This window comes from Chenopodium quinoa, unplaced genomic scaffold (assembly GCF_001683475.1).
Source record: "Chenopodium quinoa cultivar QQ74 unplaced genomic scaffold, ASM168347v1, whole genome shotgun sequence".
Lineage (NCBI taxonomy): Eukaryota > Viridiplantae > Streptophyta > Magnoliopsida > Caryophyllales > Amaranthaceae > Chenopodium > Chenopodium quinoa.
This window is the reverse complement of record NW_018745675.1, coordinates 1991089-2005635: the sequence shown is the minus strand read 5'-3', so window position 1 is coordinate 2005635 and position 14547 is coordinate 1991089. Positions and strand designations below refer to the sequence as shown.

At 40.9% G+C, this 14547-nt stretch overlaps 1 protein-coding gene across 1 annotated transcript; it reads right to left on the bottom strand.

The window, feature by feature from the left end:
- Positions 1-11576: 11576 nt before the first annotated feature.
- On the bottom strand, positions 11577-14182 carry LOC110717298. The gene is made up of 4 exons (XM_021895951.1): positions 12874-14182; positions 12665-12777; positions 12069-12202; positions 11577-11934 (listed from the first exon to the last, which is right to left on the bottom strand). The coding sequence occupies exons 1-4, from the start codon at positions 14180-14182 to the stop codon at positions 11577-11579; spliced, it is 1914 nt and encodes a 637-aa protein (XP_021751643.1).
- Positions 14183-14547: the final 365 nt, after the last annotated feature.

Genomic DNA, 14547 nt, shown 5'->3' with positions numbered 1-14547 from the left:
GAGCTTTCCTAACTAGCATACACTTACACTATCGTTGTAAGGCATACAAGCTAAGGTCATGCAATAATCAATCACCTAATGACTATTCCTAAATCGCACTATCGTCACGATTTAGTTCAAGTCATTCAACCACAACATGCATATGGCCATAAACATGGAGTGGCCAATAAGTATAAGCACAAGGAAGATTTAATCACAAATATTCCAAATTAACCTAGCCTAACATACATCAAACTCAAAGCATACCTTCACCAAACCCCTAGCAACAAGAAACTACTCACTATCCATAACTACAACTACAACCATACTAAGCAACATTATACAATGAAATAGCAAGAAAGACAAGGTTTTATCAACTAATCTAACAAAGGTAGAATTTTTATCATAAAAACAAGAGAAAATAGAGAAATATACCAAAACCTTCATTGAAATCCAAGTAAAAAACCATACATCATCCAAGCTCCAAGCTTGACCATACATCAATGTTGCAAGATACTTCTTCAAAAACTAAGAGTAAAACTAATGTTGATGGGCAATGAAATTACACTAAAAACTATCAAGATTGTTCAATACAAAAGTGGCTAAAACAATAACCTAGAAAAATTCCTTAAAAAACTCTCTTCCAAGGTTTCTATGCTAAAGTATCCTAATGATAGAATGTGTCCAAAGTTAGCCGTTTTGCCTCCCTTTTATTGATTGGACTGAATTCGGGATTTGAATCAGCAGCAGACAGGCGCGCCCGCACGTTAAATGATGGTGCAGACGCTACTCGAAATGCACGCCCGCTCCAAAGTGGGTATTTAATGGTTGGTCCAGCTTATCAGCGCGCTCGCGCTTAAGGGATAGGCACCCGCGCTTTTAGGTAGCGCGTTCGCTCCTCAAGTGTCGCGCCCGCGCCATTTACCTAAGATGGAATTCTTCCCGTTTTGCCCTTGTTCCTTCCATCTCTGAATCAACGGCGTACACCTACAATCATGGAATAGGAAGGCAAAGCGTAATACAACGAAAGGGGAGGGGAGTATAGACTACCTAAACCACATGAATACACATTACGCATCACAAAGGTAGAATACTCGAATTAGGCGGATCATAGCAAAAACATACTAAAATGGACCGAATTATTACTAAAACTACTAGAAAAGACTACCCTAACAGCGACATAAATGTCACTCATCAAATTCCCCCAAGCTAAACTTTTGCTCGTCCTCGAGCAAAGCCAAGGGCAAAGAAGAATGAGAAACGATTATTCAAACACAAGAAAAATAGAAAAGGAGGGAAAGGAATTTACACTAACTCACTTTCGTAGGAATCATGGTTGTTTTTAGCATAAACAACAAGCCATTTAAACCTCAAAGTCGCCAATGAGGACGAGTATGCTCTCGTGGGGGTTTCCAAAGAGTTTAACCCACAAATCTTGGCAACATGCTCAAAACAAACCCAAACAAAGGAGCAAATAAAGAAGAAAATCAACTACAACCACGGAACAAAACATGGAAATGAAGAGCATATTGAAAAGACAAGCATAGATGGATGACAATCTTTCTAAGCACTAAGAGTAAGCACGTTTTTGGATGCCAATGGTTGATTGAAAGATAATTTATGCTAAGCATAGAGAACTCTAACATGCTCCACTCCACCCGCATTCCATACATTCTTACCGTGTTCCCTCATCTAGATTCAAATTTGCCCTTCAAGGTAGCATCTCATGACTCCACGAAGGAGCCGGAACAAATGAAACAAGGGTGACCCGACATCTTACCAAGTCATGCTCTCCCCATATGCTTGAAATCTAGCTCCCTCCACCGACTAGTGACTCAACTAATCCAAGTCAAAAGGACTTTAAAAGGGGTTGTAATTTAGGCTAGGAGGTAAAGGTGAGGAAAAATATGAAAATTTGATGGTAAATCCTAATTGTAAAGCAAAGAATGGCTCCAATTCCCGAAAACAATGTAGAATATCACCAATTTCCAAACAAAAATACATCTCCCTCAAGCTTATTCAACACAATCTCACAAAATTATAAATAAAATGCGTAGAACCTCTCCCCCAAGCTTGAATTGAGCATTGTTCTCAATGCGCAAACTAGGGAGGACACTACATCAAAATCGTTTTGCAAATTTTCAATTTTTTATTTTTTTTTAATTTTTTTTAGCTCATGCTTTTGTTAACCTTTATTACTTTGTCCTTGCCTTTTATAACTATGGACGGATTTTTCTTAAATTCACATTTGCTTTTAATAAACACCAAAAATATCGAAAACAACCTTACTTTTCATATCAAACCATCACCTTCCAACTTATCAAACCAAAATCACAACAAACTTTCATGGCTCAAACTTCACAATTCTACGGGTGAAAAAAATGAAATAGAAGGGCCACAGGGTTTGTAATATGCTACAAACAAGGAGGTGTAGGCTCAACATGGCTAGCAAGGGGGATATGCAAATGAAATTACAAGGAAGCAACAAAAGAAAAGCTAAACCTAGAAAAGCAAAATAGTCACCGAAGAAAATGCCTTTGTCCTCCCTAGATTTAGTTTGGTCGCGATCTCGGGTAGCTAGACATCATGTTCTCGATCTAAGCATGCCTTGGTAAGGATCCTATGCCGCTCATACAATAAGTGTTGGAGGCTTGAACAATAAAACTCACATCGGGTTACAAAAACTACCTTTAGGGCTTCAAATCCCCCAATGAGGGCACACCTTCTTACCACAAACAAGCGAATTTGGGTTCGATGGGCCTTACGAGTTCTAGCACAACTACCTTAGCATAGACATATCTTAGAGTCAACCAATGGAAATCAAAGAACGTGGAAACTCTTAGTCCTTAGGAAGAAAGACTGTCAAGAATGAAAATCCATCAATTATTGCTCAACATAAACACAGAACATACAACAACCACATGATTAGTTTTGAGCAAAAGAAAATCCTAGACAAAATAAAGGAGCATAAAGGCAAAAGGCATACAAGAAAATAATTCCCAATCGTCAAACGAGGATCGTGCGGCATCCTAAAAGCTATCCTAAAGCACACCAACGAAAAATAGAGTGAAGGAGAAAGAAAAATCTCACCAAAATGACGCCCAAGTAAGCATATCCGAAGTGAAAGCATGCATCCTAAAAGGGGTGAGTATCCAAATAAAGAGAAAACAATCTATATACACAAAAGGGTTGGTCTGAATGAAGGTTGAAAACTGAAAAATGAAAAATGAAAAATGAAAAATGAAAAATGAAAAATGAAAAATGAAAAATGAAAAATGAAAAATGAAAAATGAAAAATGAAAAATGAAAAATGAAAAATGAAAAATGAAAAATGAAAAATGAAAAATGAAAAATGAAAAATGAAAAATGAAAAATGAAAAATGAAAAATGAAAAATGAAATAAAGAAATAAAATGCAACTCTCATTCGGCTCTTTTTTTTTTTTTTTTTTTTTTTTGAACTTTTATTTTTGCTTCACTCCAAACTAATCTACCACTGATAAAATTTCTTAATCTCCTAAAAATCAACATTACCTTAAAAATCATCAAACTATATATACACACACCTGCACTGGTTAATCGCCATGTCGGCGAAAACCAGTAATCATCATCATCAGGATGAAAAACGGGGAGGGGGGGGGGGGCGGACTCACCGATATCCATCAAACCGAGAGAAGCGTCCCCAAAGCAGCATTATCAACAAAACCACATCAAAAACTCATCAACAATATCACTGAACAGGGGCAAAATCAACCAAAGAAAGCAGTCATGCAATTCAGCAGAATCATCAGCATAAAGGTACAAGTAAAACAATGAAAGACCGGCAGGCAAGCAAGTAAGAATCCCAGCCAAGCCACTCCCTACCAAGAGTATATCTCCTACTCATTAAAATAAGCATGCAAAAGAAGGGGAGGGAGATATACTCAAGGGACGTAGCCTACTGGCCACTAGAGCTAGGCTCACTAGGTGAGCCAGGTCGACGTGGCGGCTTGTCATAAGTGAAGCCACTAGGGGGGCCGAAAAGGCCCCAACCACCATTAAAGTTCGGCGGCCAACCGTAGTGACCCATGAAAAAATCCTCTTGCTAACTAGGCAAAGGATCAGAGGGAGTGTCCTCAGACTGGGAATATAGAGGGGTGAGGTGATCAGGATGCACATAGGGGTAAGCGGGGTCCCCTATAAAGTCACACCCGCCGGGCACACGATAATCGTACTGCCCGTCCTCTGGGAAGCTGCGGAGCTTCCTACTAGGCTCGGATGGACCATGCCAGTAGGGGTAAGTGGGGAGATTGTCCCCCCCCCCCCCCCCCCAAGAAGGAACAGGGCCGTGCTGAGGCGGCCAATTAGGGTAGTTCACTGGGGGAGAAATCTCTCCTCTATCCACAGCTGAGTCATAGAGGGCCTAATGCTGCAGATGGTGGCCCTGCTGTGACTCATAAATTACTTGCAATTGCCTAGCTATATTAGATAGCTGAAATGTACCTGTACCTGTGGGTTACTGGGTAACCGGCTGTTGCTGCTGCTGCTCCTGAACCTCCTCCTCATTACCTACCCCTACCTCATCATCCCCATCAACACCGACCACTCGTCCGCTATCTCTCAAAACTCTCCACACATTAGAGGACTGACGCGTGAGGGAGGTGAAGTGAGGCTTAGGGAGAAAACAATGGTGGGCTCCTCTAACTAGCCACCTAAAAGCATTAGGGTTTGTTGTGGGAGTAATAAAATCAGAGCGGCGAAGCTGGTCCAAGTCAAGGTAAATATCCCCACTACTACCTACGGCCGTGCATAGAGGTAGAAGGTAAGTGTAACCTAACTTGGTGGCCAATCTAGTGACCATCGCCCCGCAATGTATCTCCCCTGGCTTTTTTCCCTTTGCTATGGCTTGGCAAGTTTGCATAAAGAGGAATCCTAAATTCAACCTCCGTGCATGCTCTCCCTTTGTGGCTATCCACAGGCAAAGGATAGAATACCCTAATGATAGAATACCCTAATAAATGGTGTAGGATCCTAAGGGCAGGGTGCCAAATCTCACTGGCTATGGAAGTTCTGGTATGAAACTCATTTTTACCTGAAATTGAACGCCACCAAGCGTACTCACTATACTCCTTAAAGTTCTTATAAAGAGGGTAGTGAAGGTCGGCATCTGAGTGAAAGTCCAAGGCTTGGTTGAACTGTGCCAGTGACATGGTGTGGGGGTTGTTGAAGAGTTGGAAAGGTATCCGAAAGTCGTTATCTTCTAGTGTATCAACTTGAAAAGACCAGAAAAACTCTAAGGTGGGTTCTTGGTAGGTCATGAATGAAGATTTTACGAATGACCCTAGTCAAAGGTTGTCAAAAAGAATCCACAAATCGTCATTTATTCCAAGTTTTATCATGTCTCCACGAAGGTAGTGCCTAGAAGGTCGCAACTTTCGTTTTTTCATGTCAGAGTATATGGAGGAGTGGCTTTTGTTTATGAATTTTAAGGTGGGTAAGGCATTGGGTTGATCCGACTCTGGGTTTTGGAACGATTGTCCCGACTTTGCGGTTTTTCTCTTCTTCCCAATCCCTAGACTCATGACTACCCACCTCTTTTTTTTCACTCCTTTTTCAAAGCCAACTCCTGGCTATTTCCACCCTTAACCTCCACAAAACAACAATGTACCTGTTTTCAAGCAATAATAATCCAACCAACACAACGAATATATCCAACAACAATTTCAACAGAATCTAGCAATATTCTCAACAATAATTAACGAATCACGATAATAACCTAAGATAACCAAAATCCTTGCTTTAAAATTAATCAAAAGAGAATAATTAACGAAGGAATTTGAATACCTTTTCCTTTATGCGAATAAATTGCTGCTTTTGTGTCGAATTGTTGAAGATTTTGAGTATCAAAGAAGTTCGTTGCGGTTGGTGTTGAGGATGCCGATTTACTTTCTTTGGTGATGAACAAACGATGATGATGATGAATGATTGAAGCTTTGAGGATGATTGATTTATGAGGATGGTAGAAGATGGTGGCAAACGGATCTTGAGTATGGGTGGTGAGGAGCGGCCGCGAAGAGAGAGAAAGGTAGTGACGGAGGTGGGTTATGTTTGTGAGGGTTGAGGGAGTTTGTGAGGAATTAAGAGACGAAGCCGTATTTTTTTTTCTGAAACCCAGAAAGGCGCGCCCGCTCCTATCAAGGCGTACCCGCTACAAATACAGGCGCGCTTGCGCCTCAGTGAATACGCGGATGGCAAGAGGCGAATAGCTAGGTCGTTGGACTAACTACCCTCTACCAAAAAAAATTTATATACCTAAACCTACACCAAACAAGTCTAGTGATAAGTAAAGGGTCGATCCGCAGAGACGACGAATTATTGTATACACTACCGCTACTAAGCTAGGTCAAAGGATATGGGGGAAGAGAGGAATAAATCTAAGGATAGAAGACTAAAAACTAAGGAAAGGAACTAAGAAAATAAATCACTAGGGAAGAGGAATCAAGGCAATCAATGTGACAAGCACAAGCATAGCAATGAACACGGTCATTCTCAATAACTTGAAAGGGGCGAAGCTCAATCATCTAGGTCTCTCCTGAGCACGCTACACAATTAAGCACCCAATCCCGGGCAAGGGATTGTGATCAACTCAAAGGGTTCACTTCTACCTAATTAGCTCTTTCCCAAGCAACTAAATGGGTAGCAATTAGATCATGCATTTAACCGGCCAAAGCGAAAGCAAGCATTACACATACCTCAATGAGCACATCCAAATCACTAAGAATTAATCCGCACACACCACTATACTAGCACTAATCAATCGCAAGCAAACAATCATCAATAATCTAATTGGTCAAGTCGATAATATGGAGAATTGCCTAACAACCTAGGTCACTCTCTCACACACTAGGCCATTAGACTCTCAACCCCGCCTATGAGGTCGTGGTCAACCAAGCAACGAAATTCTTCTATTAAACTAGCTCATTCTCGCACAACTAGCATAATAGCGATTAAATCATGATATCGATTGGCTAAAAAGACACCAAGCATTAAGCCCTTCATTCTTAGTTCAATACACCAACAATCCCCATCAAACCATCAATAAAGTGTTCATTTTGCACATTAATCAACAATCATCCCTAACCCTAGCTAGGAAACTAAACTAACATGACTAGATAAAAAAAAACAAAGAAACTAAATCCATTTAAACTAACGAGAATAAAGAAGAACAATCAAGAAACCAATTAAACCAAACTAACAAGAACAATTAAACCAAAACAATTAAACTAAGTAAACAAGAAATTAGGGAAAACATTAAACTAAGAAAAAAATCAATAACAATAGCAACTTAATCAAAGCAATAATAAAGAAAACAATAAATGAGAAAGAGTTTAGAATGCTCATTGAAGTATTGAAAAAGAATCCAAAACAATGTCACATTTTGCATCTTCAACCTCTTCAATCCACCATTGAAGCTCTACACTTTCTCTCTCTAAACTACTCTTAAACTAAATTACAAAACAAAGATAAAACTAAATCTAAGACCTAATCTAAGTGATAAAATGATGGAGAAGGCAAAGGGGTTTCATCCCCTCAAAGAGGAAACAAGACCCCAAAAACTCCCCCCTTAGGAAGTCTAAGTAGTGCTCTATTTATGTTACAAGGAGAGAAAGAAAGAAATCCAAAAATTAAGCTCGTAAAAGACCCAGAACCCCGCGCCCGCGGGTCTAGTCGCCGCGCCCGTGGGCCTATGAGCCGCGCCCGCGGCAAGGCATCTCCAGAAAGTTGCTAATTCGGGAAAACAGAGTGCCGCGCCCGCGGCAGAAATGGCCGCGCCCGCAGCACCACTGTCCGCGCCCGCGGGTGTTGCGGCCTACCATTGGAAAGCTCTTCAAGTATAGTTTCCAACGCAATTTAAATCGCTTCAATCCGATTTGTAGATCAAAAGTTATGGCTGAAAGAGTGAACAAGACTCGGTTTAAGGCCTTCTATGAGCTTCAAGCTTTCTTGTCTCAAGCTTCTTAGCTTCTTTCTTAGCTTCAAGCTTTTTCTATTGAACTTCCTTGCCTTTTCTCGGGTCATAAGCATCAAAGAAAGCATCAATCACCTACACAAATAGACCAAGAGAGAAAAGAGTGAAAGAACATATAGAAAAACATGCAAATCAAGCTAGAAACCGAGCAAAAAGCATATTATTCACAACTAAGGCCTAAAACCATAAACTAAGACTAATATAAATAAAACAAGACTAAAAGGAATACAAATAACAAAGAAAACCGAAATAAACCTAAAACTAAGGGAGAAAAACGCCCTAATATGTGTCATAAATGACACTTATCAGCCGACCGCTCCTAAACCGCGACAAAATCGCTCCAACTCCCTGGAATTTAGACCAAACTGTTAACGCGCCCTCCAGGATTAAGCGCGCCCGCGCCTCTTTGATGTCGTGGGCCGCTCTGTAGTCTCGACAAAATCGCTCCTTCTTTCTGGAATCGGAAGATTTAAACCAAGCAGATGGCGCGCCCGCGACAGAGTCAAGCGCGCCCGCGCCCCTTTGATGACGCTAACCACTCCTATGGCGCGAAAAAATAGCTCCTACGTTCATGAATGAGGGCAATTTATGACTCAAGAACTGGAGCGTCCGCGCCTAATATACGTGCGCCCGCGCCACTCTATACTCGCGATCGCTCCTCTCCCGCGAGCAAATCGCGCTTGCTCTCTGTCTTTGGTCTTCATTCAACCACAACTCCTCAAAAAATAATTCATTTTGCTTCAACTCTTATCTCTCTTTCCTCATGGACACATACAATCACACCTACATCACAATTGATTAAGAAAAGTGTTAGATGGATTAGTTCAAGTGTGGCAAAGGAAATAAAAATAAATAAATAAAAAGTTAGAAACCGGGTTGCCTCCCGTAAGCGCTTCTTTAGCATCATTAGCTTGACGTCCTTCACAAAAGAATCATGGTGACTGGAAAACATCAATGAGCTATAAATTTTCCGGCTTCTTAATTAGTTGACCCTCATAGTATGGCTTAAGACGGTGCCCATTCACTTTGAATGGAGGGTAGTTGTCATTGAATACCTCAACTGAGCTATAAGGAAAGACTTTGGATATTTGAAATGGACCGCTCCATCTAGAACTCAATTTCCCGGGAAAGAGCTTGAGTCTTGAATTGTAGAGTAGGACCTTTTGTCCTACCACAAATTCCTTCTTGGAAATTTGAGCGTCGTGCCATGCCTTGGTTCTTGCTTTGTAGAGGCTTCCACTATCATAGGCGTTCATTCGAAGCTCTTCCAACTAATGGAGATCTAGCATCCTTTGCTCACCCGCGGCATGGAAGTCAAAATTAATTTGCTTTATGACCCAATGCGCCTTGTGCTCCATTTGCACCGGGAGATGGCAATTCTTCCCATACACAAGTTTTTAGGAGGTTGTCCCAATCAGAGTCTTGAAGGTGGTCCTATATGCCCACAATGAATCAATGAGCTTACTAGACCAATCCTTCCTCGTTCTAGCCACGGTCTTTTCCAAGATGATCTTTAATTCCCTATTTGTGATCTCTCGCTTAAGCACTTGTTTGAGGGTGGTAATCAAGACCACACTTATGGGATACACCATACTTATCAAGAAGTCTAGCGAAAGTGTGATGCTTGAAATGTGACCCCCCATCACTAATGATAGCCCTAGGGACACCAAACATCGGAAAGGTCACCTCTTTGAATAAGTTCACAACCACCTTGGAATCATTTGTAGGAGAGGCCACAGCTACTGCCCATTTGGAAACATAATCTACGGCTACCAAGATGTATTTGTTTCCATGAGAAGAAATGAAGGGCCCCATGAAGTCTACTGCCCATACGTCGAAAACTTCAAGCTCAAGGATGGGGTTTTGAGGCATTTCATCCCTCCTAGAGATGTTCCCCAGCCTTTGACATCTATCACACTTTTTAACAAACTGCCAAGCATCTTTGAATAGAGAGGGCCAAAAGAGCACTAGAAGAAAAAAGGTAATGGGAAGCCACAAATTGGAAGCGGTTATTGAATTCCGCTTCCAAAAACAAATTTGAAAAAAATTAAAAAAAAAATACAAATGGGAAGCGGTTATGGGTGAACCACTCCCAAATATTATAATTAGAAACGGTTTGAACATGAACCACTCCCCATTAGCCAAATAAAATCGGGCTACCAATAATAAATTCACGCCTTCTTCTTCTCTCTCCTGATTCCCCTAATTTCTCACGCCTTTCATCTCTCTCCATCCCCTTCTCTCTGCTCTCTGCTCTCTCCTCTATCCTCCCTCTCCATCTCCTTCTCCTCTCTCCATCTCCTTTGGCCACGACAACCACCGACAACCACTGCACCCCATCAACACAGCAACATCGAGAAACATCACCGGGCACTAGCGAGCAACAACCACCGAGCAACAGCGAGCAACCCACCGAGCAACAATGCCACGCCAACAGCAACAACACCGACAACGCAATTTCAGTAAGAATTCAGATCTAGTTTAACTTTTTTTCACAATTTATCTTCAAATTTTATGTTTGATTGCCTTGAATCGGTTCGATTTATGGTTTATTTGCAATTTTTTAGTTGAAATTTGGTTAGAGTTCGTAAATTAGTTGATGGGTTAGTGAATTTGTTTCAATTTTGCTTCAATTTTTTTTCATAATGAGTAAATTTGTTTCAATTTGTTTCAATTTTATGTCAGATGCGTTGGTGGCGTTAGATGGGTGGTGGCTTCAGATGCGTGATGGTGGCTAAATTGCAGATGCGTGGTGGTGGAAATACGTAGTATATATTTTCATACTTATGTAATTTTTTTTTTCTGAATTATAAATGTAATTTTTTGGACGAATTATAAATGTAATATTACAACTTATTAATGGAAATACGTAGTATATATCTTCATACTTATGTTTTATTTTTATTTTTTTTATCAATTTTCCTTCGTTCTATTAGCCTGGAAGCCATGTTCGTTGGGTTGAAGAAAGGTTTTGGTGAAATTTTTTTATTTTTTTTTAGAGCCATAATGGGAAGCGGTTCAGGCAGCAAACCGCTTCCCATTCCCTTCAAATGGGAAACGGTTTGAACCCCTTCCCATTTAAAGTTGCTATGGGAAGCCCCCCAAACCGAAGCGGTTCAAAACCGCTTCAAATTTGGGGGTTTGAACCGCTTCCAATTTTGTTTATTCTACTAGTGGAGCATGCATTGCAAAACCTTGGAAGCAGTCTTTTAAGCACTTATATGACCACCACAAGGGAATGAGTGGCACATTGAGAGCACAGCTTGGAACTCTTCATTAGGAACACATCTTCTCAAAATTCCATCCACCCCTCTCTTCAACAACATGGGGTCAGCCCATATATACTTCTTTTCTTCATGCTTGAGCCATCGATGTTGTTGAGGAGTGAAATCCGGGGGTATGGCACTACAAGCCAAGTAGTTCACAATATCCGCATACCAAGGCTCCGATTTTACCTCAAGAGCATATAAGACATCATCCATTAGGGCATCTTCAATTGGCAAACCGTCTTCATGTATTCTTACACCTCCTAACCTAGAAAGGTGGTCCGCCACCACGTTCTCGGCTCCCTTCTTATCTCTCATTTCGTAATCAAAGTCTTGAAGGACCAAGACCCATCTCAACAACCTTGGTTTGGCCTCCTTCTTGCTTATTAAATATTTTGAGAGCCGAGTGATCGGTATACACTATTGTCCTAGAACCAATGAGGTAGGTTATAAATTTCTCAAATAAGTGAATAACCGCCAAGAACTCTTTTTCGGTAGTTGTATAATTCCGTTGAGCATCATTGAGAGTCTTGGACAAATAGTATATAACGTGAAGTTTCCCATCCTTTCTTTGTCCTAGAACCAATCCAATGGCATCGTCGCTTGCATCACACATTAGCTCGAATGGTAGAGACCAATCCGGTCCTTGGACTATGGGGGCGGTGCAAAGAGCCTTTTTCAACCTACAAAAAGACTCATGACAAGCTTCATCAAATACAAATTCTTATCCTGTTGCAAGAGAGATATGAGAGGCTTAGCAATGAAAGAGAAATCTTTGATGAAGCGGCGGTAAAAGTTGGCATGACCAAGGAAATACCTCACTTCTCTCACATTTGTGGGAGGAGGAAGATTCTCAATCACATCAACCTTCGCACCATCAACTTCAATGCCCGCTTGGGAGATTTTATGGCCAAGAACAATGCCATTTTCCACCATGAAGTGGCATTTCTCCTAATTGAGCACGAAGTTGGCACTCTCACACCTTTCTAAACAACGAGATAAATTAATTAGGCACTTCTCATATGTGCCTCCACCAACGGAAAAGTCATCCATAAAAACTTCCATTTCTTCCTCGATCATGTCACTAAAAATTGACATCATGCATCTTTGGAAGGTAGCCGGGGCGTTACAAAGACCAAAAGGCATCCTACGGTAAGAAAAAGTACCGTAGGGACAAGTGAAAGTGGTCTTTTCTTGATCTTTTGGGTCAATTGGGATTTGGAAGAATCCCGAATAACCATCAAGAAAGCAATAAAAAGCATGCTTTGTAAGCCTCTCAAGCATTTGATCAATAAACGGTAATGGAAAATGGTCTTTGGAAGTATTGGCATTCAATTGGCAGTAATCAATACACATACGCCAACCCGTAACAAGCCGAGTTAGGACCAATTGTTGCTTATCATTGACCATTACCGTCATACCTCCCTTTTTCGGCACTACTTGAACCGGGGACACCCAATCACTATGAGCAATTGGATAGATGATCCCCGCTTCAAGTAGCTTGGAAACCTCCTTCCTCACAACCTCTTGCATGGAAGGATTAAGTTTCCTTTGTCGTTGCCTACACGGCTTAGCACCCTCCTCTAAATCGATTTTATGCATGCATAGGGAGGGGCTTATACCCTTGAGATCATCAAGAGTATAACCCAAAGCCTTCCTATGCTTTTTCAAAACATTAAGCAATGAGGAGGTTTTCTCTTCCCTGAGGTTAGCATTGTCAATGATCGAAAAAGTATCATTAGCATCCAAAAAGACATACCTCAAGCCCGAAGGTAGAGGTTTCAATTCTACCTTTGGAGCTCCCTTACCATTGGAGATTTCCTCCTCTTCTACTTGGAAGACTTCATATGTTTGGAGCATCTCTTGTTCGGGGGTTGTCTCCTCTTTCTCATCAAGCATTTCCTCATATAATTGCATCTCCTTTTGATCACCTACTTCATTCTCATTCAACAAAACATTCTCAAGTAGATCATTAGAAGCATGCATATGAGGGTATCTAAACTCATTCATCAAATTTTCAATCGTATCTATTCTAAAGAATTCATTACTAGAGGAAGGTTGTCTCATTACCTTATTCAAATCAAATTCGATAGAACCATTGTCAACCTTCAAGGTCATCTTACCTTCTTTGACATCAATAATTGCTTTAGAAGTAGCTAGGAATGGCCTACCCAAGATTATAGGAATTATTTCATCTTCATCCATCTCAAGAACATAAAAGTCCACTAGAAAAGTGAACTTACCAACTCTAAGGGGTATGTCCTCTACCTTCCCTATAGGCAATTTTGCGGACCTATCCGCTAGTTGGAGGGTGATGTTTGTAGGTGAAAGGTTTCCCACATTAAGCTTTTGGTAGACCGAAAAGGGCATTAAACTCACACTAGCACCTAAATCACACAAAGCTTTCCCCAAATGAATCTCATTGATAGAACAAGGGATGGAAAAACTACCGGGATCTTGCAATTTGGTTGGTAGCTTACTAAAGAGAATATCACTACAATTTGCGGTTAGGCTAACGGTTTCAACTTCTCTCCTTCCATTCAAGAGGTCTTTTACGAATTTAGAGTAGTGTGGCATCTCTTTCATAGAATCCACAAAGGGTTTAGAAACATGCAAGCTCTTTACTACATCTAAAAATTTTCCGAATTGGACATTAAGCCTAGACCTAGCAAATCTTTGGGGAAAAGGCAACCTCACATTCCTAGGTTGGAGATTAAGGGGTAAAGGTGTTTGATCTTTGGTGCTCTCCTTTTCGGGTTCCTTCTCTTTATCTTTCTCACCCCTCTCATTCTTTCCGGCACTTCTCTCTAGAACTGCACCCTCTCTTGAAGACTCATCCTCAACCTTAAGTGCTATCCTCACATCGGAACTCTTCTCAACATTGAAATCACTCTCAAGGATCTTCCCACTTCTAGTAGTAATGACATACATAGACTTGGGGTTGACACCTTGGCTAGGTAAAGAAGAAGATGAAGAAGGGGAGGATGAAGAACTTGGTTGGGCAATTTGAGAGATTTGGGTCTCAAGCATTTTCATGTGTGCCTTGATTTGTTTCTTTTCTATCTCTTGACTCTTATTATGGTTTTCTTGATTTTTAATGAAATTTTGAAGCATAGTCATCATAGGATCCGGAGGGGTTTCTATTTGGAGGGGTTGAGTATGAGGAATTTGGGAATGGGGCCTTACTTGGTCAAAACCGGGGGGTCTACTATTTTGTGAGAAAGTAGAAGCATTTTGAGGTCTATTACCCCCGGAACCCTGATTGGAATTAAAACGTTGTTGGTTGTTGGAATAGT